This window comes from Cydia fagiglandana, chromosome 14, assembly GCF_963556715.1.
Source record: "Cydia fagiglandana chromosome 14, ilCydFagi1.1, whole genome shotgun sequence".
NCBI lineage: Eukaryota > Metazoa > Arthropoda > Insecta > Lepidoptera > Tortricidae > Cydia > Cydia fagiglandana.
This window is the reverse complement of record NC_085945.1, coordinates 44411-70524: the sequence shown is the minus strand read 5'-3', so window position 1 is coordinate 70524 and position 26114 is coordinate 44411. Positions and strand designations below refer to the sequence as shown.

The 26114-nt window shown below is 41.4% G+C and overlaps 1 protein-coding gene across 1 annotated transcript in view; it reads right to left on the bottom strand.

Moving 5' to 3' along the window:
* LOC134670873 (lutropin-choriogonadotropic hormone receptor) overlaps positions 1-25831 on the bottom strand; it is a 94806-nt gene extending 68975 nt beyond the window's left edge. Inside the window, exons 1-3 of the mRNA XM_063528688.1 lie at positions 25548-25831; positions 4622-4693; positions 2944-3102 (exon numbers count right to left, since the gene is read on the bottom strand). Coding sequence (XP_063384758.1) covers positions 2944-3102; positions 4622-4693; positions 25548-25756 — 440 coding nt within the window. The 5' untranslated portion in view covers positions 25757-25831. The remainder of the gene's footprint in view (positions 1-2943; positions 3103-4621; positions 4694-25547) is intronic.
* Positions 25832-26114: the final 283 nt, after the last annotated feature.

Here is a 26114-nt window from a genome sequence, read left to right as displayed (position 1 = left end):
CAATGTTCTCGACTACTGAACTTGTTTTTTTCTTTTCAGTTTTTTTATTATATTCTAAAGATAGCTTTTTGCAGTCGGGTTTTTTTATTTTCTAAATTATCTTTTTTTATTTAACACTTTTTAGTTAGTATTATCTTAGGTACCTATTCTAATCAAATTTAATGATAAGGGAAACGTAAAAAATATAATTTAATAAATAGGTACTTACATAACGATATGACACCACTTGACATATAGTATGTCAAGTGTCAACTTTTTATACTTGCATACATACATCTTCTTCTATCTATCTATATATCTATATACATATAAATAAGCTGAAGACGGTCGAAAGTCTGTACATCTATATCCTATATACATATAATAAAGCTGAAGACGGTCGAAAGTCTGTACATGGAAGATATTTGAAATAAAGTTGGCTGGGGATACTTAGAATCGATAACAGAACACGTTCCAAAAGTTTTTAGAATTTTTGTCTGTTTGTCTGTTTATTTGAACGCGCATCACGTGAAAACGGCTGAACGGATTTTGATGAAAACTTTACTAATCTGTCGAGAAAATTCCCGGCCAGGTTATAGGCTATAAAAATTCAACCCCTAAAAGGGGGGGTAGCCACAAAAATCGATTGACTTAAGTTTGCCCCTGAATCTTATGACGCTAGTTAGGAAGGAGGGGCAAACTTTTTTCAAATATGTGCTACCACTATTGAGTACCCTGGTAAACTAACAGATGGCGCTGAATTTAATACGTTGTGACATGAATAAGCCACCGAGGAAAAATTTTGCCAAATTAACTCTATGTTTAGAAGAGGGGTTACGGATATCAACAAAAATAATTGAATAAATATGTTGATTTAATAAATTAATAATACAACAAAATTAAACGACAGTAAATTAATTGCTCCTCATTGCACAGTGCCATCTTTTGGGGAACTGAGTAAAAATTAAGTAATCAAGAAAACTAAAAATGAGTTTTACGTAGTGGTAAAATAAACACATATCAACACGCTCTGCCTTAATTACACTTGGGCGTGGATCCAAATCCAAGCTTTCTTCTTTCGCAGCTGGGCCTTCTGCCTTGCTCAGACTTCACATTCACTTAACTTGGTCAATTCCAAGCTCTGCTTTCTTGCATCTTTTCTATATGAAAACAACCTCGAGACCCTTAAATATCGAGCCCCATGCGAAGCTAGGCTGATAGAAAACTGTCCCATCCCTTCTCTGTATGAAGTCCTGGATTCGCGCCTGGTTGGGACTAAAAGTAAAAATGTACAACTGTCTATCAAATTGCGTTTTATATATATATCGAAAAATTTTCAATTACATTATAACATATAATAAAGGTGACATTCGGGTGGCGACTGCAGCAGCTTTACTCTGTTGTAACGTTACTGCTGCAGCACTGTCAATTTTCGTGATAAAATTATGTGACTGATTTCCATTCTCAGCTGTAATGCGGCAATGAACGTCACTCAAATTACCAAAAAAATTCAATGTAATCTCGATGACCCTAGGGAGAGGGGGCACCATGGTCTAGAAATGCTTAGGGCATCAAATATCTTAATCTGGCACTGGTCGTTTGCGGAGTGAAACGATTTGGGACTCGCATTTTATACGCATTACCATGCCTTCCCGAAAAAAATCGAATCATTCGCGAAAGTCTCGCAACGCATTGAGGTTACAAGGGGCACGTGATCTTCCTCAGGAAGATCCTGAAGAAGACCACGGTGAGTGGGTGGCGCTCTAGCCAGGCAGGCCGCTTCGCTTTCGCTCGCGCGCGTATACCTTACTGTATCCTCCGATATAGGTACATCTACTACTCTGTAGTTTAAATCACGTGTAAAATTTGAATAAGGGCGAAAAAAACTATTGATTTTGGAGTGTAGTTTTTTCAGTGGTACCTAATTGTAAAATATTTTATCTGGACTACAGTCCTCTAGCATATCCATCTGTCAACTTTACTTCAAGTTCCGCTTTCAGGGGAGAGGGAGAGAAATTAGGCTTAGAAATAAGTCGCTTACTGACACAGACCGAATTCCACGCGGGCGGAGCTGCGGGCACAGCTAGTACTTATACTTAAATAAATACGTACGTACATATAGGCTTCATTATAATATTTTTATTTATATTATAGGATAGTCAGTAGTCACATAGTCACATTGGCCTCCTGTGCGTCGCGCAGTGCAGTATTAATACTGAACAGAATTACTATAACTTTATAACGTTATAGATTTTAAATGGTCACTCTAAATGAAAAACTGTAAAAGAAACCTATAACTGATTTTTAAATACCTATTCAGTGATACCCCACTCGACATATTTCGTTAACTTTTTTTTTTTCAATTTTGGTTCTGGCGTCTGGTTGTCGCCATATTGAATTTTGATTACTGTCATGTCTTTAGTGACACACGCAAGAGTAAGACGGTTCGATTGACGTAAGAATTATCAAAATCGGTTCACGCGTTTGGTCTCTGGAGTGCCACATAGGAACAAACATACATACATACATACATACATACATACATATATAGGCTGATAAACACATTACCCTCCTTTGCGTCGCGCAGTCGGGTAAAAAGCTATCTTCGATGTACACAGTACAATTATATATATATATATATATGCCTAATGACCAGCAGAGGACGTCCTCTGGCTCATATGATGATGATGATGACAATTACATACATGAGGACGACAATCACGAAGGACTCAAAATGCCCATGAGCTGAGAATCTTCACTGGTGGGTTCAAAACAGACATCGGAGTGGGCTCTCAAACTTTCTCAGAAGACTCACACTCACAGAGTCGCTCCTTCAACTTGATGGTAACGTCCGATTGCGCCGCCGCCGTGCCGCGTGTAGCATTCGCTAAATCTGGAGGCACGTATGATATGAGGAGGTGTAACAAGTGAAGATAGAGTGAGGCAGGTGAGTGTGGTACTGACAGGTAGTGCAGGTGGTGCAGCTTCCGCAGCGCATGCGCGGGCAGCGCGTGCAGGCCGCAGCCGTCGAGCGCGAGGCGCGCCAGCCGCACGGCGCCCGCGCCGCCCTCGCCGCACAGCGCGCCCGCCGACACGGACTCCAGTATGTTCGCCGACAAATTCCTGCACACACACACGAAATAACATCATGTCTTTGATTCATTCAATCGCGGAGATTGATAATGTATATGTCGCAGTCGGATCGTATAATCCGCCGTATTACATTACGGCTAGCCGTTTTCAAAAACAGGGGCGTTTTGAAATGCGGCGGTTTAACGATTAGCCGCATTGAATGCGGCTGAATGAGAATCCGCCGGAATGTATTCGGCGCCATACGTTCTTCAACACGGCTAGCCGTAATGTAATACAGCGAGTCATTAGCCGCCGCTTTGACAGTTTTTAGTTCCCATTTTTAACACTCGTGGCGCTGCCTGACAAACGCTGGGGTGTCCATCAAATCTGAAGAACTGGTCACTCTACAATGTACGATGCGGCTAAACGTGGGCCGCCTTATTGAAGAACGTATCGCAGTGACAATCCGGCTAATCGTCGAACCGCCGCATTTCAAAACGCCCCTGTTTTTGAAAACGGCTAGCCGTAATGTAATACGGCGGATTATACAATCTGACTACGACATATATATAGGCATAAGAGAGAGAAATTAATTATCTTTAAAACAAACCTTACTAATTCTCAATCATCAATAAGGTAGAAGTACTAGTGCTCGATGCTGCACTAGTATTCGACATGGGCAGTACTTTATGTTATTTTTTATTTTATAGAAAATTACCTAGGTGACGCCGCGTGAACTAGGCACAGAGTAGGTATCGGACCGAAGTATTTTTAAAGCCTGTTGGCTTTTAAGTTGCTACACAAACAAACACTGAGTCCCTCAACCCCAATGTCCCCAATAGACCCCAACCACATTAATTTTTATAGGGTTGTAAAATGTTGTCGACATTTTACAACCCTATTAAAATGTTGTCGACATTTTACGGAAAATTCTGAAAACTGTCGTTCCATAGACAAACTTGCCAAAATTTAATTGTCTGCCCGAACTAAACTAGAACATTGATGAGTGATGACTGACATCATGCAAACTAGATGGCGCGGTTTATCGTACGACGTAAACCACCCGCGCGACCCTTTTATCAATCACGAGATGTGACTCGCCCGTAAAGTGCTACATTAATTACGCTAAAGTTGATTCAGGCGCGGCTTAAAGCTTAATTCAAGTTTATTATTATGTTGTAAAAATGTAAGGGTTGTAATCCTTGGCGGTAAAGTTTGTAGTCGTCGAGGGACCGCGGGGCTGCGGCCCGCAATTATATGTGCGAGCGCCGGCGGCGGTTTACTGCTCCGCAGCGCAGACTATCGGGAAATGTCTTGATTTACTGCTGCGAATCCACTAGGACAGGTAAATAAAACTTACAATTTAGGATGTAGGATCCTACATCCGATAGTGTCGGTTCCTACATCCGATAAAATTCTTCCGATAGTGTCGGATCCGGCGCCGCGCGGCAACGTCTCGTGATGTTGTTGTGCGACAGGTAGGTACTCACAGGTCGCGCAGCGAGGCGGCAGGCTGCAGCGCGCCGCGCGGCAACGTCGTGATGTTGTTGTGCGACAGGTAGGTACTCACAGGTCGCGCAGCGAGGCGGCCGGCTGCAGCGCGCCGCGCGGCAACGTCGTGATGTTGTTGTGCGACAGGTCCCTGCAACAAACGCGTACATTGTACACTCACCTGCAATAATATGTTACTCTTTGAAAGCCGTCAAAATACGTAACACACTCTTATATGGCTCTACAGATCTAAAATATTTTTGCGACCTTCGTTGTGTAACTTATTATTGCACGTTTATTAAATCCTTGTCCTACCTATAATATTTTATTCAGTAATTAATACTTAATTATATTTTTTTGATTATCCTGGTTCATCCTTAAATTACACTGTGGGACTGTACGACATTTTTTGCCTTAACTTGATTAGGTATCTACCTATTTAAGTATTCATATTTTTTGAAGTTTCGCCATAACTCTTAAATTTACTGTCGTTTCTCTTCTCCAAGATATAAACTTTTTCTGGGAAAACGTTGAAGGTAATTAGTACCCGTTAAGGAAAAAGGCGAAAAACTTGTCCAAGAAGTGTCATTAACCAAGGTCGAGAGGCAATCAGAAGTTCGGCGACGGGCCCCGCGGCGCGGCGGGGCGGGGCGAGGCGCGGCGCGGCGGGGCGGGAGCGGGAGCGGGCGGCTGACGATTTACGAGCACGGAGTGCAGCAGTCGGTCGCTCGTAAACGTGAACTGGCGGTAACACTCCATTATTATTGGTGGACCTTGTGTATTGGCGACAAGGCATACGCGTCGTCAGTTGTAAGTGCGGACGAATGTAAGTTGTAGCCGCTCGTAAAGCGCGCGTTGAGCGGCTGACGATCGCTGACGCGCGCGACCCCCCACCCCTACCCCTAGGGCGGCATTCCAACTAAGAGCATATAAATTATTGAGATTATTGAGCGATATCCAAATTACATACATATATACATTGATATTGGACCGTCAAGAAATTTAATAGGTACCACTTCATTAGGTATAGGTACGAGTAGGTACACTTGCAATAATATACTATAAATACACTACAAGAGTAAATACCTAACATACTCTTCGAAAGCCGCAATAGTTATTTGTATAACAAGAGATCAAAGTTTGATATTTCTTCGAGTGCTTATTTTGAGTCCCGTGCAAGCGAAAGATTCTATAATAGATTCATAAGCGTAGCGAGTCAATCTAATTTAGAATCTTGAGCGTAGTTAAGGGACTTAAAAGCTCACTAGATGTAAATAACTTTGATCTCGTGTAGTACACAAAATTTTTCATCTCAGCAGTGAGAACATACCTATTAGGCAACTTGAAAAATTTAATCCTTCTTCATCACTTAATACCTGCACTCATGTTTTCTTAAGATCTACAAACAATTGAGTTTAATTACCGCAATCGAACACAAAAACAAAACGTCATAATAAATTTCAGTAAAATAATATGGAAAGAACGAACATCAACTGACACTTCAATAGATAACTTTGTATGATACGGTCCGAATTGCGGATACGTACTATTTGTCAACTATGGTAGAAATTCTTAAAAGTAAAATAATTAATTTTTCTCAAACATGCAATGAAATATTGATGTTATGTTCCTTATAATAGGCTGCGAAGTATGACGTTTCAGGTGCGGCTAGGACAAAAGGTCGTTAATGGAATTTCATACACATCTTGCAGGCCTAGGCCGGCAAAGTCCTCTTTTTTAATTTTCATTTCACAGATATTTGTGACACAGCATCGTGGCATTAATCCATTAAAAAAAACTAGAGGCAGTATTTGCTTTATGGTTCGTAATGACACTCTGCCACTACGCCTATAAAAAAAAAACAAAAAACAATGTTTGCTATAATTTGCAGTTTTATTTGTATAAAATCAACATGAACTTAATAAATAATACATTATATAATTTTAAATTATAAATTTAACTACACAAATAAAAACATTTAAAATATTTCATCTAAACGTTAGCGGTAAAACGGTCTACTCAAACACGCGTAGTTATATTTTTTAAATTGTTATGGAGGTAAAGTTGAAAAATATTCATTCTGTTTTATTGGATTTATGGTGCGTTGTTGATTTTTTGACTTTAATATGAGTTCCGACGAAATAATGAAATTAATATTAATTGTAATCGTAGGTGTTGGAATTGGCAGCGTAAGCAGAATTGATTTTAAATAACTTGCAGCCTCTGCCGCCAAGTCAAAGACGAAGTATGTATATGGTTGCTTATGGCAATTTTATTATTTGAGAAACTAAGAAAAATGGCTTACAGTTTATTAGAAACAGTTTTGTGGCATATTTTAAATGAATGTAACTACAAATTCGTCAACACTGTGGAAATTATTCTTATTTACTCCATGCATAAAGCAACGATGTATGTGAAACATGATATCAACATGAAAGACTATGTAAACTTATGTGACGAAAACGACAGTCAGACGGATACAAGGCGAAAAAATCAAAGATACATGAAAATATACGGGTAGTAAAAATACACGACTCGTGTAAAACATACGCGTGATAATGATATAGGTACGTGTTGGTTATATTTTGGGTGTAGTTTACTTTTAGTTTTTTCTATAAATAAAACTTGGGTTTCGTGGATTTTTTATTTTATTTATTTCATTGCATGTTTGAGAAAAGCACTATACATACCTCGGCGGGAAATGGGGTTGCCCGCGCTCAGACCTATCCGGCCTCGCTTCGCTCGGCCGTCTATATGTCTTCGGCCGGCAACCCCTTTTGTCCCGGCCTCTGTAGTAATGTACTATTGCGTGATACCTAATCTGTTTATTTTTGGAGTTCATTATTTTAACTGTACAATACCTAAAATATGTGTAGTACCTAAAATATAGTATTTTATTATTTTTTATCAAATCTACAACTTTATTTTTATTAATTTATTATTAAGAATTCATACTCGTACGTGGTTTGGAACGATGCGGTCTGGAGTGAGTTCTCGGGGGACTATTATAAACTATTATAAACCCTCAATATACCGTTGAATGTCGTTTTAACTTTTTTTGTCTGTTTCTTTTTGCTAACAGTGTTAAAGGGACAGAGATAAAAAAACCCAAGTACACATTTCGATCTTGTATTAGACCCAGCATGTTAAAATGGCATTTGACTATAAAGGTCACTTGAATGTCATTTTGTCTCACTCAGTGAGCAAAATCGCATTTTGCTCACTGTTTTTACGAAGCAAAGTACCCTTGTTCGAGCTGCTGAGGTGAAAAAATATGTGACACGCTCTTATTGGCTCTACAAATAAGATCGTGTCAGATATTTTTGCGGCCTTCCTTGTGTAACATATGAAAATGTACAGGTGACTGTACATTTTCTTTTCATGATGACAAATAAATGGGTTCTGTAGCGGTTTTAATTCACGTTAATTCACGTGGTCACTGTGTCGCCTCGCCGTCAACTTAGCCTCACGATCGAAATACCCAACTTAGGTGTATTAATCAGGAGAGCGCACTTGCCTATAGTGTAGGTAGTGGTTCCTTGCCTACCTGATGGCTCCTCTACACGATGGCCCAGCGCCGGCCACTCCAAGGGACGTATTTATGGGAGCAAGTGATATTGCTATCTCATTCTACCGCATGGCTGCGTCCCTTGGAGTGGCCGGTGCTGGCTCATCGTGTAGGCGGAGGACCCATGAGACGTCGAGACGTCCCGTCTCTGCTTTTACGATAGAAGAATTACGAAGAGGTATAACCTGACCAATGGAGACCACAACAAGAATAAAGTGGGATTTGGCGACTTTCAGCAATAATGTTACGATTCTGTACCTACTTACGAAAAACATCACTTATGTTATGCATTTACAAAGAGATTTAGAAATTGAACAGTGAATTGAATAATAGTAATATGTAGTAGCTGTTTAGTTTTGTTCAAGTTCAGCGCGACTGCGACCAATGGCCGTGCCCCGTCCCGTCCCGTCCGTACGTCATGATCCTGTTATTTACAACTTTTACAAGCGAACACTTAACAACACTCGTGGACCGGCTGGCTAGTAGTAAGGTACGCTCACAATGCCCTGAGAACCATTCCCGAGAACTACTTACAACTACTACAGAGTTACAACTGAAACAAGGACAAAACACTGCAATAAACCTGGCGGATTTTGTGAAACAAAGCGGCTACCGCGAAAACCGAAATTCGCAAATTGCGGGGATCTTTCTCTTTTACTCCAACGAAGACGTAATTAGAGTGACAGAGAAAAATCCCCGCAATTTGCGAACTTCGATTTTCGTGGTTATAGCCCAAGAACGAGCTTTTTGGCCTTTTTGAACATTCTTTGTCAGCAATGAACTTGTTGTGAGCTTAAAAGTATCTCAGTAATTGAAACTGATAGTACTTATATATTTAATTTTAAGGGCTACCCACCCTTAAAATCAACACTTAAATGAACTACAATTTAAGCTGGTGATTAGATCATAAATAGAGTCCCGAGTTTACTAGTTTGTTAGGAATTAGAGACGATCCTAAACAAATGATTGCTGCACAAATTCAACAGTTATTGTTTGTGAATGAGATAGGCAATTAGGCATGCGTAAGCAGTGGACGGCAGGTAATGCAATGGAATCCGCAAGTTCCGCGGCGAGGCGGCAGCGGTGCGGTGGCGGTTCGCTGCCGCGGCAACCGTCGCCGCGCGACCCGCGCCGCGGCTGACGCCTCGTTATTGGCGTCATCCATCATCCGGCCCTCCCTCCCCTCCCCTCCCTCCCACGACTCATTCACAGCGGATTTAATTTCGCCGCGCGATACTATCGGCGGGTGATTGATAGACCTCGCAGCCCTACACCGAGCGGCTTGTCCCGATAATAGGCCGGATTTGTCGCAAGAAACAATTCCCTTTTCCTAGCGGAAAATGACTTGCGCAGCATGGTTGTTGACGATGACGGGTCACTGCCATATTTTCTCGGCTCTATCGCATCTGAAAGATAAGCTCTATATCTTTGAAAGAGCGGCATTTCGTTCGTTGTCTGTAAAATAGCTACTAGGTTTCCTATACTTTATGAAAATGCTTTTCCATTAGTTTTGCTTGTGGGCACACGATGTGCAATAAATACAGCAGCCCCGTCCTCGTCGATAGTCGGTGGGCGAGCGGCGAGCGTCTGCCGCCGGCAGCGGTCGTTGCCCGGACTCCGGACACCCCCTCCACCCCCTAACTACTGCATATTACACGTTATTTGATGCAAAATAAGCTCCGCCTCGGAAATACTTCCGTAGTTTACGTTGAATGGAATGAGACCGACATGCAGCGCAGCGCTCCCCTTTCGAGCGCAAATGAATGAAGCTTTCGCGCGGGTTTGTTTTCAATGAAATAAATGCATTTTGTATTTTAACCAGGGAATTTGGCAAGTAGCAATCTAGCTTGGCCTTTGATGTGTCAAGTGGAGCGTGATGTCGGGCATCAGCTGGCCGGCGGCCAAGCGTCGCGGCTCGCGCCATGAATGCACCCCCCTCCTCCCAACCCGCCCCGCCCGGGGCCGCCGGCCTCGACCCACAGCGCCGGTGAATGGGGCGCGGCGCATCCCGCACATGCGACCACATAGCATGCGCATGCGCCGGCCACGCTCGGCAAGTCGTGTGCGCCTTGAGACAGATGTGATTGCGCGCGAGTGCAGCAAGTGATGCGTTCCCAAGGGTTGCGCGGACGCAGCGACTCGAATCCGACAGTGTGACGTGAACTTAACAGTCTTGATACACATAAACAGGTTGCTCACAAAATAACTGCAGGACCGATATCAGAATCCCCTGATATGCATGTGAAAATACCGGCGAGCGGCAAGACCCCGCCCCGAGCCGAGACCTTCCTTGGCTCAACTACATAGGTATAGGTAGTTCCTGTAGCCACAATTATATAATTTTTTAGCGTCTTTCTCCTTCATCCTCCCCCTTTGGGGACGTACGAGTAACAACACGTGTAGTCAACTATGTATGTAGCTGCTGCTCGACACAACGTTGGCGCAACTGCGCAGCGATACCATTTTTAGTAGCGCTGTATTTTCATTAGACGTCGATGCTCAAAAGGCTCGTGTTTGATCTCTCATACTAGTTCATCGGTGTTTTCGACTCGTGTTCGTCGCACGAACAATACGAGTTCCCGGGCCGCAGCGCCGGCGGCGGCGGCGGGCGCTCTTGACCCGCTGCGCTGACGCACGCGCCGCGCATGCGCCCGCCACGTCACACTCTACCTACTCCATACTGCCTGCACTTTTAACTCATTGTACCATGTACTTGTACCTATCAATTTCTTAAATTGTATGACTTAAAACCAACCACCAACGTCTTATACTTAGCACTTTTTGAGATATCGGCACTTATATAAAAATCCCGGTTATTAAGATATGTGTAACATGTATTATTTAATTCTGTAGCCTTGTAGCGCTAGCTGGTTGCGTGTTATGTGACAAGTTTAAGTCTCAGCCTTTTTCTTTTCAATGGATTGGCAATTTTTTTGCTGAGCTTCGCAAAAACGTTGCGAAGCTTTTGCCGCCGACAGCGACGCTCAGAGCTTCGAAAATGAATCTCATAGATATGTAATAAGTAAATGGGCAATTCAGTGACTTAATTTAGTGTATTTGTTGACTACTTAATTGACTATTTAAATTTCTATAGCCTTCGCTAAATTTATTAAGTCGATGGATTAGTTGAATACAAAATTGATTGTTTACTTGGCCTTTTGTTCAGTTCGGTTATCAACAACTAACTTCAGTGATCGCGAGCCTCCACTTCATTCCACTACGCGTCACTCACGCCACGCTATTGTTCCAATCCAAGCGTAGCTGCACGGCTTGATGGTAGCCTAACTTTATTAGGGTTCCGTACCTCAAAAGGAAAAAACGGAACCCTTATAGGATCACTCGTGCGTCTGTCTGTCTGTCCATCTGTCAGGGTATTTTCTCGGAAACTACTGGACCAATTAAGTTGAGGTACACATATGTAAATTAGTAACCCAAAGATGGACATATTTTTTTATAATTTTAAAATACATAATTACATGTATAGGTTCGAAGTTATTTAAGAAAAAAAACTGAAAAGAAAAAAACAAGTTCAGTAGTCGAGAACATTGAATCAGTTTCATGATTAACATTTCGTATGTCAATTTGGACCTTGGAGTTTAAAAATAATGTCCAAATCGCTTGTGACGGATCCGGAACGAGGCATACAAATCGTTATGACACAGATAAAACAAACTATACATTCTTATACGAAACAGCAACTTCAACAGTCGGGACCCATTAAAAGTCTAGGCTGCGGCACTAATGTTGACAATAATGGGTCCCGACTGTTAAAGTTGCTGTTTCGTATAAGAATGTATAGTTTGTTTTATCTGTGCCATAACGATTTGTATGCCTCGTTCCGGATCCGTCACAAGCGATTTGGACTTTATTTTTAAACTCCAAGGTCCAAATTGACATACGAAATGTTAATCATGAAACTGATTCAATGTTCTCGACTACTGAACTTGTTTTTTTCGTTTCAGTTTTTTTATTATATTCTAAAGATAGCTTTTTGCAGTCGGGTTTTTTTATTTTCTAAATTATCTTTTTTTATTTAACACTTTTTAGTTAGTATTATCTTAGGTACCTATTCTAATCAAATTTAATGATAAGGGAAACGTAAAAAATATAATTTAATAAATAGGTACTTACATAACGATATGACACCACTTGACATATAGTATGTCAAGTGTCAACTTTTTATACTTGCATACATACATCTTCTTCTATCTATCTATATATCTATATACATATAAATAAGCTGAAGACGGTCGAAAGTCTGTACATCTATATCCTATATACATATAATAAAGCTGAAGACGGTCGAAAGTCTGTACATGGAAGATATTTGAAATAAAGTTGGCTGGGGATACTTAGAATCGATAACAGAACACGTTCCAAAAGTTTTTAGAATTTTTGTCTGTTTGTCTGTTTATTTGAACGCGCATCACGTGAAAACGGCTGAACGGATTTTGATGAAAACTTTACTAATCTGTCGAGAAAATTCCCGGCCAGGTTATAGGCTATAAAAATTCAACCCCTAAAAGGGGGGGTAGCCACAAAAATCGATTGACTTAAGTTTGCCCCTGAATCTTATGGCGCTAGTTAGGAAGGAGGGGCAAACTTTTTTCAAATATGTGCTACCACTATTGAGTACCCTGGTAAACTAACAGATGGCGCTGAATTTAATACGTTGTGACATGAATAAGCCACCGAGGAAAAATTTTGCCAAATTAACTCTATGTTTAGAAGAGGGGTTACGGATATCAACAAAAATAATTGAATAAATATGTTGATTTAATAAATTAATAATACAACAAAATTAAACGACAGTAAATTAATTGCTCCTCATTGCACAGTGCCATCTTTTGGGGAACTGAGTAAAAATTAAGTAATCAAGAAAACTAAAAATGAGTTTTACGTAGTGGTAAAATAAACACATATCAACACGCTCTGCCTTAATTACACTTGGGCGTGGATCCAAATCCAAGCTTTCTTCTTTCGCAGCTGGGCCTTCTGCCTTGCTCAGACTTCACATTCACTTAACTTGGTCAATTCCAAGCTCTGCTTTCTTGCATCTTTTCTATATGAAAACAACCTCGAGACCCTTAAATATCGAGCCCCATGCGAAGCTAGGCTGATAGAAAACTGTCCCATCCCTTCTCTGTATGAAGTCCTGGATTCGCGCCTGGTTGGGACTAAAAGTAAAAATGTACAACTGTCTATCAAATTGCGTTTTATATATATATCGAAAAATTTTCAATTACATTATAACATATAATAAAGGTGACATTCGGGTGGCGACTGCAGCAGCTTTACTCTGTTGTAACGTTACTGCTGCAGCACTGTCAATTTTCGTGATAAAATTATGTGACTGATTTCCATTCTCAGCTGTAATGCGGCAATGAACGTCACTCAAATTACCAAAAAAATTCAATGTAATCTCGATGACCCTAGGGAGAGGGGGCACCATGGTCTAGAAATGCTTAGGGCATCAAATATCTTAATCTGGCACTGGTCGTTTGCGGAGTGAAACGATTTGGGACTCGCATTTTATACGCATTACCATGCCTTCCCGAAAAAAATCGAATCATTCGCGAAAGTCTCGCAACGCATTGAGGTTACAAGGGGCACGTGATCTTCCTCAGGAAGATCCTGAAGAAGACCACGGTGAGTGGGTGGCGCTCTAGCCAGGCAGGCCGCTTCGCTTTCGCTCGCGCGCGTATACCTTACTGTATCCTCCGATATAGGTACATCTACTACTCTGTAGTTTAAATCACGTGTAAAATTTGAATAAGGGCGAAAAAAACTATTGATTTTGGAGTGTAGTTTTTTCAGTGGTACCTAATTGTAAAATATTTTATCTGGACTACAGTCCTCTAGCATATCCATCTGTCAACTTTACTTCAAGTTCCGCTTTCAGGGGAGAGGGAGAGAAATTAGGCTTAGAAATAAGTCGCTTACTGACACAGACCGAATTCCACGCGGGCGGAGCTGCGGGCACAGCTAGTACTTATACTTAAATAAATACGTACGTACATATAGGCTTCATTATAATATTTTTATTTATATTATAGGATAGTCAGTAGTCACATAGTCACATTGGCCTCCTGTGCGTCGCGCAGTGCAGTATTAATACTGAACAGAATTACTATAACTTTATAACGTTATAGATTTTAAATGGTCACTCTAAATGAAAAACTGTAAAAGAAACCTATAACTGATTTTTAAATACCTATTCAGTGATACCCCACTCGACATATTTCGTTAACTTTTTTTTTTTCAATTTTGGTTCTGGCGTCTGGTTGTCGCCATATTGAATTTTGATTACTGTCATGTCTTTAGTGACACACGCAAGAGTAAGACGGTTCGATTGACGTAAGAATTATCAAAATCGGTTCACGCGTTTGGTCTCTGGAGTGCCACATAGGAACAAACATACATACATACATACATACATACATATATAGGCTGATAAACACATTACCCTCCTTTGCGTCGCGCAGTCGGGTAAAAAAATAGCCAATAAATGACCATTCCTTCTCTTTATCTCCGAAACCACTGGGTCTCAAGTTTTGAAAAAGTACACAATATACTTACATAGTTCTTTACCTTTAGATGACAGGAAAAACTATTAGAAATGTGCAGTCAAGCGTGAGTCGGACTTATGTACGGAACCCTAGAAACGCGAGAACAATGCAACAAGGGTGGTGTCCTCTAGCTATTAGCGTGGGTGCATGGAGCGGGTGCCGTTCTAGTTAAATCCGTCGCACGCGTCCGTGTCAGTTAGCAACGCTCATGATCATGAATACACACAAAATTATTTTATGGTTAGAGTTTTTTTTACTAAGTATAAGACGAGTTACCTAGCTAGAGAGTGAGCTGGAAGTTATTTTAGCGAAGGCTTCACCGGCGGGTCGCCGCTCATATTTCATCGGCCCTCGCGTCGCCTTATCTTATCTTCCGTCAGCGGGAGTCGGCAGCCGCGGTCACTGACTCCGCCGCTGCGCTGTCAGAAATAGCTTTCTTGCTGGATGTTGAATGGCGTGTCAAACGGGTCCGTTTGAAGTCGCCTTAGACGTGCGTAGCGAGTGCGTGTGATGTACGACGCGACGTATCATAGCGACGTGGAGATTAATGTCGTTGTCAGACAGATTTATCAGGCGCGAGTGGCCGCGGCCTGGAACTCGTCATCTAATGAAAGCTGCGACACATTCCTAGTTCTAATTTAAATTTGATTGTACGACAACATGCTAAACTGCTAACTTAATAAAACTACAATAAAATAAAATAAATAAAATAAGATATACCTACTATCTCTATTTGGAAAATTATTTTAAGGAGGCATAAATACTTTTGGTGCGTTGTTTCATAAATTGTTATTATATTATTGATGTTAACTGTAGTACGTGACTGTGCTAACAAAGCATTTGTTAAATTATATAATTTTGTATTAAGCAGAAACGTTTGCTAATGATAGGTAACACAATGCTTAAAAATAAAGGAAAAGTCTGGGATACCAGCCCAGCCAGCCCACCGCTCAACCAACTGAACTTCGTGCCAATTGCATTTGTAGTGTAGGTAGGCACAGAATAAATAATAGTATGCTGGTGTAGGCCCGTCACCACACCATGTTAGACGTGTTGTATTACATTTGTAGTGTAGTAGGCACAGAATAAATAATAGTATGCTGTAAATTATAAAATTTTGAAAGGCTTTATCTCGGAAAATATTAGATGTACAGAGACAATTCTAGTGTCTTATTGTAGCAAATTTAGTCTACTTTATAAACTCCCTAGAAAGTTACTACCAAAAACTAGTACTTTAGGGTTATAATCGCCCAAATCTAAAAAAACTTGCGGTTTATTCGATTTTTGACAAAGTTGCGTTCGGCGCTCGTGGGCACAAACTTGGATTATTCATTGAGCCAACATCATAAACAAGCCTGCAAAAAATCAGAACTACCGGATTTGACGCAAAAGGTTACAAAATTCGACAAAGTTACTGGATTATAGGTCCATCACCACACCATGCTAGACGTGATGTATTACATTTGTAGTGTAGTAGGCACAGAATAAATAATAGTATGCTGGTGTAGGCCCGTCACCACACCATGTTAGACGTGTTGTATTACATTTGTAGTGTAGTAGGCACAGAATAAATAATAGTATGCTGGTGTAGGCCCGTCACCACACCATGTTAGACGTGTTGTATTACATTTGTAGTGTAGTAGGCACAAAATAAATAATAGTATGCTGGTGTAGGCCCGTCACCACACCATGTTAGACGTGTTGTATTACATTTGTAGTTTAGTAGGCACAGAATAAATAATAGTATGCTGGTGTAGGCCCGTCACCACACCATGTTAGACGTGTTGTATTACATTTGTAGTTTAGTAGGCACAGAATAAATAATAGTATGCTGGTGTAGGCCCGTCACCACACCATGTTAGACGTGTTGTATTATGTTGGTACATTAATTAGACAGTTTGATAAATTAAATAATTATGTATATTTATATGCATTTGCAATCACAATATTTTGCCCTTGAACTGAATTATTGTCACATTTATAATTTACATTATAAGATATTACAATAACACTAGTAATTGTGAATCGCAATCTAAATATTTACATAATAAATCGGAATGATAAAGTACAGCGTTGCACAATACTGGAGCGCAAATATGTGTCTAGATAATATTTATACCAATGTAATCGTAACTAGATCAGTTGATAGGTAGGTAGATAGATACGGGTAGCATGTTTCTCAGCGCGGAGTAAACAAGCCTTGAGGTATTTATCGCAGACCTCGCGCTTATTGGACTCCAATTAGAGGGTTTAGTTCAGACGGAGGACGCGGCCGAGGCCGGGCGCCCCGTGCCCCTCGGCCTCGTGCCCCTGCCCCGTACCTCTCGTGCCCTCGTGTGGGTGCAGCAGGAGTTGCTATTAATAGCGCGTGGTTCAATCGATACGCGGTGCAACTAGCGCATCGCAACAACATTTGCCATCATCGACGCACTAAACTGATTCAATGAACCTTATTGTAACGATATTGAGGTTTGTGAATGGTCAGTCGTGTCACAACACGACTTTATGTCTCCGCAATAAGATTTACGAATTGTCAGTTACAGTGTGGTGTGGTGTGGTGTACAACATGACGGACGGCGCTCGTGCATCATCCCTCGTGTGACTGTATGTAACACCTCGGCGCTAACATCGTTAGGGCGGCCGCGGCTCTAATAAACACGCCGCGGGACATAAATCACGCTCTCTGTTTACCCGCGCCCGCCCCACCGCCCTCGCCCCAGCGCGACCTTTGAGGATATTATTTATGCGTAATACTCATTTTTTATGTTATGTGTTACCGTCAATTTCATCTTAACCAAGTGGTGCGGCACCGGCTGGCTATAATAATTACGGCTGAAAAATGATCTTATTATATCTTTTGTTTTTTATTAGAAACAAAATGAAAATTATATATGCTGTATAAAATTTTGGCATGCATTAGGTACTTGTAGGGACATACTTACCTACTGACAAAGCAATTATGATTTATATAGAAAAGCGAGTATTCTTCGAAATATTAAGCTAGGTATAGATAACAAGGAACGTATCCAAGGAAGACTATTATGAATCGATAGGTAGGTACAACCGGCCAAGTTCGAGTCGGACTCACGTTTCAAGGGTGCCGTACATTAAGTAAGTCCGACTCACGCTTGACTGCACATTTCTAATAGTTTTTCCTGTCATCTAAAGGTAAAGAACTATGTAAGTATATTGTGTACTTTTTCAAAACTTGAGACCCAGTGGTTTCGGAGATAAAGAGAAGGAATGGTCATTTATTGGCTATTTTTTTACCCGACTGCGCGACGCAAAGGAGGGTAATGTGTTTATCAGCCTATATATGTATGTATGTATGTATGTATGTATGTATGTATGTTTGTTCCTATGTGGCACTCCAGAGACCAAACGCGTGAACCGATTTTGATAATTCTTACGTCAATCGAACCGTCTTACTCTTGCGTGTGTCACTAAAGACATGACAGTAATCAAAATTCAATATGGCGACAACCAGACGCCAGAACCAAAATTGAAAAAAAAAAAGTTAACGAAATATGTCGAGTGGGGTATCACTGAATAGGTATTTAAAAATCAGTTATAGGTTTCTTTTACAGTTTTTCATTTAGAGTGACCATTTAAAATCTATAACGTTATAAAGTTATAGTAATTCTGTTCAGTATTAATACTGCACTGCGCGACGCACAGGAGGCCAATGTGACTATGTGACTACTGACTATCCTATAATATAAATAAAAATATTATAATGAAGCCTATATGTACGTACGTATTTATTTAAGTATAAGTACTAGCTGTGCCCGCAGCTCCGCCCGCGTGGAATTCGGTCTGTGTCAGTAAGCGACTTATTTCTAAGCCTAATTTCTCTCCCTCTCCCCTGAAAGCGGAACTTGAAGTAAAGTTGACAGATGGATATGCTAGAGGACTGTAGTCCAGATAAAATATTTTACAATTAGGTACCACTGAAAAAACTACACTCCAAAATCAATAGTTTTTTTCGCCCTTATTCAAATTTTACACGTGATTTAAACTACAGAGTAGTAGATGTACCTATATCGGAGGATACAGTAAGGTATACGCGCGCGAGCGAAAGCGAAGCGGCCTGCCTGGCTAGAGCGCCACCCACTCACCGTGGTCTTCTTCAGGATCTTCCTGAGGAAGATCACGTGCCCCTTGTAACCTCAATGCGTTGCGAGACTTTCGCGAATGATTCGATTTTTTTCGGGAAGGCATGGTAATGCGTATAAAATGCGAGTCCCAAATCGTTTCACTCCGCAAACGACCAGTGCCAGATTAAGATATTTGATGCCCTAAGCATTTCTAGACCATGGTGCCCCCTCTCCCTAGGGTCATCGAGATTACATTGAATTTTTTTGGTAATTTGAGTGACGTTCATTGCCGCATTACAGCTGAGAATGGAAATCAGTCACATAATTTTATCACGAAAATTGACAGTGCTGCAGCAGTAACGTTACAACAGAGTAAAGCTGCTGCAGTCGCCACCCGAATGTCACCTTTATTATATGTTATAATGTAATTGAAAATTTTTCGATATATATATAAAACGCAATTTGATAGACAGTTGTACATTTTTACTTTTAGTCCCAACCAGGCGCGAATCCAGGACTTCATACAGAGAAGGGATGGGACAGTTTTCTATCAGCCTAGCTTCGCATGGGGCTCGATATTTAAGGGTCTCGAGGTTGTTTTCATATAGAAAAGATGCAAGAAAGCAGAGCTTGGAATTGACCAAGTTAAGTGAATGTGAAGTCTGAGCAAGGCAGAAGGCCCAGCTGCGAAAGAAGAAAGCTTGGATTTGGATCCACGCCCAAGTGTAATTAAGGCAGAGCGTGTTGATATGTGTTTATTTTACCACTACGTAAAACTCATTTTTAGTTTTCTTGATTACTTAATTTTTACTCAGTTCCCCAAAAGATGGCACTGTGCAATGAGGAGCAATTAATTTACTGTCGTTTAATTTTGTTGTATTATTAATTTATTAAATCAACATATTTATTCAATTATTTTTGTTGATATCCGTAACCCCTCTTCTAAACATAGAGTTAAATTGGCAAAATTTTTCCTCGGTGGCTTATTCATGTCACAACGTATTAAATTCAGCGCCATCTGTTAGTTTACCAGGGTACTCAATAGTGGTAGCACATATTTGAAAAAAGTTTGCCCCTCCTTCCTAACTAGCGCCATAAGATTCAGGGGCAAACTTAAGTCAATCGATTTTTGTGGCTACCCCCCCTTTTAGGGGTTGAATTTTTATAGCCTATAACCTGGCCGGGAATTTTCTCGACAGATTAGTAAAGTTTTCATCAAAATCCGTTCAGCCGTTTTCACGTGATGCGCGTTCAAATAAACAGACAAACAGACAAAAATTCTAAAAACTTTTGGAACGTGTTCTGTTATCGATTCTAAGTATCCCCAGCCAACTTTATTTCAAATATCTTCCATGTACAGACTTTCGACCGTCTTCAGCTTTATTATATGTATATAGGATATAGATGTACAGACTTTCGACCGTCTTCAGCTTATTTATATGTATATAGATATATAGATAGATAGAAGAAGATGTATGTATGCAAGTATAAAAAGTTGACACTTGACATACTATATGTCAAGTGGTGTCATATCGTTATGTAAGTACCTATTTATTAAATTATATTTTTTACGTTTCCCTTATCATTAAATTTGATTAGAATAGGTACCTAAGATAATACTAACTAAAAAGTGTTAAATAAAAAAAGATAATTTAGAAAATAAAAAAACCCGACTGCAAAAAGCTATCTTTAGAATATAATAAAAAAACTGAAACGAAAAAAACAAGTTCAGTAGTCGAGAACATTGAATCAGTTTCATGATTAACATTTCGTATGTCAATTTGGACCTTGGAGTTTAAAAATAAAGTCCAAATCGCTTGTGACGGATCCGGAACGAGGCATACAAATCGTTATGGCACAGATAAAACAAACTATACATTCTTATACGAAACAGCAACTTTAACAGTCGGGACCCATTATTGTCAACATTAGTGCCGCAGCCTAGACTTTTAATGGGTCCCGACTGTTGAAGTTGCTGTTTCGTATAAGAATGTATAGTTTGTTTTATCTGTGTCATAACGATTTGTATGCCTCGTTCCGGATCCGTCACAAGCGATTTGGACATTATTTTTAAACTCCAAGGTCCAAATTGACATACGAAATGTTAATCATGAAACTGATTCAATGTTCTCGACTACTGAACTTGTTTTTTTCTTTTCAGTTTTTTTATTATATTCTAAAGATAGCTTTTTGCAGTCGGGTTTTTTTTCTTAAATAACTTCTAACTTATGTATTTTAAATGTTTGAAATTCTCAAGATGAGCATTTGATATATTAGATATTTATAACACGATAGGTATAGTTTGAAAAAAAATATTTTTTTAACTTTCTCATTTACCCCCCAAAGGTGGTCCCCATGTTTAAAATTCATTTGTTTATGTTACATGTCCATCTTTGGGTCGCTAATTTACATGTGTACCAAATTTTAACTTAATTGGTCCAGTAATAGTTTCCGAGAAAATAAGCTGTGACAGACGGACAGACAGACATACGCACGAGTGATCCTATAAGGGTTCCGTTTTTTCCTTTTGTGGTACGGAACCCTAAAATAGCTATCTCTTTCACAAGGTTATTACAAAGATTATTAATTAATTAATTACAGTAAATGATTGCTGCCTATATAATTAGGCGGTCGTTTTTCAGCGGCGTGGCTGCGTCCGTCGGTGGCGGTGCGGTGCGGTGCGGCGGAGACTCGTAAATCAAACGATTAGTTAAATTAACTGTTTATATACAATACCTAATTACCTATACAAACAGCCGGCGGCCGCGGCGCGGGAACCCCGGGCCGAGGCGGCGCGGCGTCTCGAGATCAAATAAAGTAAGTAATGGCGTTGTAAGTAAATGTAGCGCTTGTTGGGAAGTCGGTCTCGGCGGAGTCGCTTGCTGTTGCTAGTTCCACACGCGTACGCGCAGGGTTGCCGCCGGACTGCACGAGTTCTCGCTCATGAAACTTAAGCTATAGTTTGTGAGTCAGCTTGCTCGCACTAATATGCGAGTACGCGCGAAATGCATATTAGATAGAGTTACCTATTACGTTTTCGATAGCATCTCGATAGCGTTTATGCCACAGAAAACAAAAAACTTGTTTTTTTTGTTTTTCCGTGGTCAGTGCTAACCTGGTGGTAGCCACACAGTTCTATCAAGAAAAGATGTGGCGTAAGAAACTCCAGTTGTATGGTTTACTTTAGTATTGTAAACAAGTTAAATTTTTTGCACCATTTTTACATTCGGTAATTTTTGCGTTTCGGGCTGCTTCGGAAGTCAGACACATTTTTTTACTAGCCTATGTTGGGACACGCTGGGCAAAGGCCTTCCCTCTCCCTTTCCTATTCTTCCTGTGCTGAGCGAGATACCGCCCATCCAGCTGGCAGGCATCCAAGTCGTCCCGCCAACTCTTTCTCGGTTTGCCTCTGCCACGACTACCCTGGGGATGCCAGCCAGTGATTATTTTGGCCCATCTATCATCAAACATCCTGCAGACATGTCCAGCCCAGTCCCACTTTAGCCTGGCGGTCTTTACCCCAACATCAACGACTCGGGTTTTGGGCTCTGTGTTCCTCACCCTGTCAGATCATCGGACACCCAGGATACTTCGCTCCATTGCCCTTTGGTTTGCCAAAGCCTTGAGCCGGGATTTCCTCGCCTCAGTTAGTGACCAGGTACCGGAGGTGAGGATGGGCAAGATACACTTGGAACGCGAGTCCGACTCGCACTTGGCCGGTTTTTATTTTATGTAAATAGTTTACATTTTATGATTTGGATATCTTTGAAAAATATGCACATATCGACAAGTTCTGCTTGAATCGGGAATATGATGTTGGCTATGCAGCAGCCCTGCCCCTCGCGCCCGCACGCCTCAGCCCCCTCGGGCTCCGGGGAGCGCTATCGCCCCGAGTCCCTTCACTCTCGCTACTGATATGATACAGGAAATAAAATCCGGGCGCAAACAAGCCTGGCAGGCACAGCCAGCGGAGGATATTCTCAAGCGAGAGACAACAAGTTGTTTGTAGGTAAATTTTGTTGCAACAGGATAATGCCGGCTGTTGCTGTTCATTGTTCACTTGAGAAAATTCAACAAAATGATGACAGACACTTGAACGGTGTATTGTCATTGTCAATGACGCGGTAAGGCTCAGAGCAACGAACTTTAAACAACCCGGGAGACCGAGCTTTGCTCGGGGAACTTATAAAAACTCAAAAATGCGCGTTTTCCCAGAGATAAGACCTAGCTAGATCGATTTATTGCCCCCGAAAACCCGAATATAGCAAATTTCATCTAAATCGTTAGAGCCATTTCCGAGATCCCCGAAATATATATCTGATTTAACAAGAATTGCTCGTTTATAGGTATTAGATGTAAATAACTAACAATGTATGTGTAAAAAATAACACAAACAATCAAAACTTTGTTCGAGAAACAGATTCATAGTCAGTCAATATTACAGACAATAAGTCCCTCCCTGACTCATGGTAAATATTTATAGTTGAAATACTAATTTTAAATTGACCGTTCATTAGGACCGTTCATTAGCGCTCAACACGGGAGAATTTCTTTAGTTCTTCGAATGTTGAAGGTTACCCTCTGACACAGAATAAGTAATATTGATGTATCTATAGTCGTCGAAACTAATCATACTACACTACTCTCACAAATTACATTTTACACACGAAATGTTATGCGCCTTATGAGTGCTAGTTTAATTTTAATATGTTTTAGCCTTGCACACAGTTAATATGTCCAATGTAATAAATAATAAAAGTCAATAGTTGAAACTAGCACAAAACTCTTGTACCCACGAGTAGTCTAGCCGGTAGAGTGCTCAGGATACTTCAAATGCGTTGAGAGCAATACCCGAGTGCTCGTTATTCTTGCTAGAGTCCCTCGCGCCGCTCGCGATCGCACTCGCGCCTCGCGTAGGACCCAGGTTCATCATTTTTCAAATAATGTTGGTCTCGTTTTAAGTTTTAACGTTCTAAGACTCGAGTCTTTTGAATCCTCTGTTTAAGACTCGACTACGTTCTTCATACTCATATAGGTAAGTCGAAACTTGAGTTCTCTTTAACTAGTTACGGACCCCAATCTTTGGTATTGTCAGGAATAAAATGTACGGGTTAGGTACATAAATATACATAAGAGCGTCTTCACATTATCCCATCCGATATCGGATGCCTCTATACATACCCCTACAACAACCAGGCACACTACAACAAGCATTATGCCTGCACATACCTACGCACACAAACCAATATTACCTATCTGTCCGGCAGCTGACGAGGGAATCCGACATGGTTCAATTTATCGGAAGTGCTTCTCCGATATCGGATGTCGGAAGGCGCCTATGACAAAAACAGTTGCAGGAGAGTGCCATTGGCGTTAAGTTCGCCGTTTTTGCGTTATTTATATTTTAAATGCATAAATTAATACAGAAAAACACATATAACTGACATTTAACTTCCTTCCGACATCCGAAACGCTCTAACGCTCGAGTGCTTTTCAGATGCGGTTGAAAAAGACTCTACACTCTACGTGGGACTAACAAAGATCTGAAGATTTTTGAGCGTAGAGTTTCGTAACAAGGAGTCGAGTTCGTCAAAGGACTCAAACAAAAGACTCGCAATTAGAGGTTCGGGTGCTGCTGAAATAAAACTCACTCGCGAATACATTACACGAATTTACCTCAGCGCGGATCCGTTCACAGTCGTTTCATAGATACGTTTCCCTATTGTTTGTAGTAAGTATGTACACTGTGACGTGCACTTCAGCTGTCGCATCCCAAATGCAATTTTTTAAATTAATTTAAAGATAAAGTAGGAAATATCTTTCATTATTTAACTAATCACAACAGGACGAAGAGCAGCGAGTTTGAATGCTGCTGTAATAACGATGTGCAATATTTACCATAACAACACCCATATACCTACTCATTTCGTGGTTTATACATATAGGAGGTATTAGTTTTCATCGAGTTGCGCTAGCGGCTAGTTGCATCTCTAACATCTCTTTCCTTAATGGGGATATCAAATGGAAGCAAACAAGACCAACAAGTGAGTTGACGACGTTGAGGTATAGTTGGTTAAATAATAAAACTTATTTTGGATCAAAGAGTTTATAAGTTTGCGTTTGTTTAATGAACATAGGTGGTTTACAGAAATTTTACTTAGAAAAATTAGTCACCTGCAATAATATGTTACTCTTCGAAGGCCGCAAAAATATGACATGCTCTTATGGCTCTATAATAAGATCGTGTCAGATATTGTTGCTGCCTTCGTTTCGTTGTGTAATATATTTTTACATGTGACTGTACGAAATAAATGTAGTTTATTTTTCTGTTGAAAGGTAAAATCAAGGAGTTTGTTAAAGTTCAGGCTGCGCGGACGCGGAGGTGGTTGTAGCGCCGGCGCTAAGCAAAAGAGTTCAACGCGCGGCGCGCGCGCACCGCCGCTCGCCGCCGCCGGCGCATACATCTGAGGCCGCTCAGCCTGCGCTGCGCCCACTCGCACGGTGTCATGTCAACTTCGCACTCGATCATGATCAACCTTGAGGACTTTATGAGGAACTACGACTGTTTATATACCTATGTAGTCTACTCGTATTTATCCCGACCGGTCACGATCCGATCGACCGATCACATCGAAACGAAGAAATGCAATACGGCTGCCGGATTTACATATAGGTACGCACACGACAATCCTAAAATCTGTTATTTAAAGCGTTCATGGAAAAGACGCGTAGCATTTTTGCCTGAAGTTAAGGAAGTTCAGAGGTACTCACAGTTCAAGCAGGGCGGCGTGCAGAGGCGGCAGCACGCGCAGCCCGGCGGCGCGGCAGGAGAGGCGCGTGCCCCACGCCGCGCCCGCGCCCGCCGCGCCGCACGCGCACCCCGCCGGCAGCGGCTCGGCGCAGCCGCCGCCGTCGCCGCCTGCACCGCCCGCCAGCACCAGCAGCGCCGGCACCAGCGCGCGCCACATGGCGCCCGTCATGCGGGCCGCGGACGAGTTATCATCACTTCACTTCACCACAACAATGATATTTCCAACGGTCAGAACTCGGATTGTAGGATAAATGACAGATCGCGTCGCTCGCGAGTGTCTCCGCGTGATGCACGCAGTGTGCGGAGGACAGAGAGACGTGACGTCGCTCGCTCGGCGCGGCGCGGACTGGCGCGCGGTCCCGCCGCCGCCGCCGCCGCGCGCCCCCGCGCCGTCGCCGCGGAGTCTGCGGCCTCCTCTCCTCTCGGCACGTCATGTCGCACGGATATGTGATGTGCACCCCACAGCACACTCACACACCGTGCATCTGCATCCAGACCAGAACCTCTATCTACACTTACTACCTACA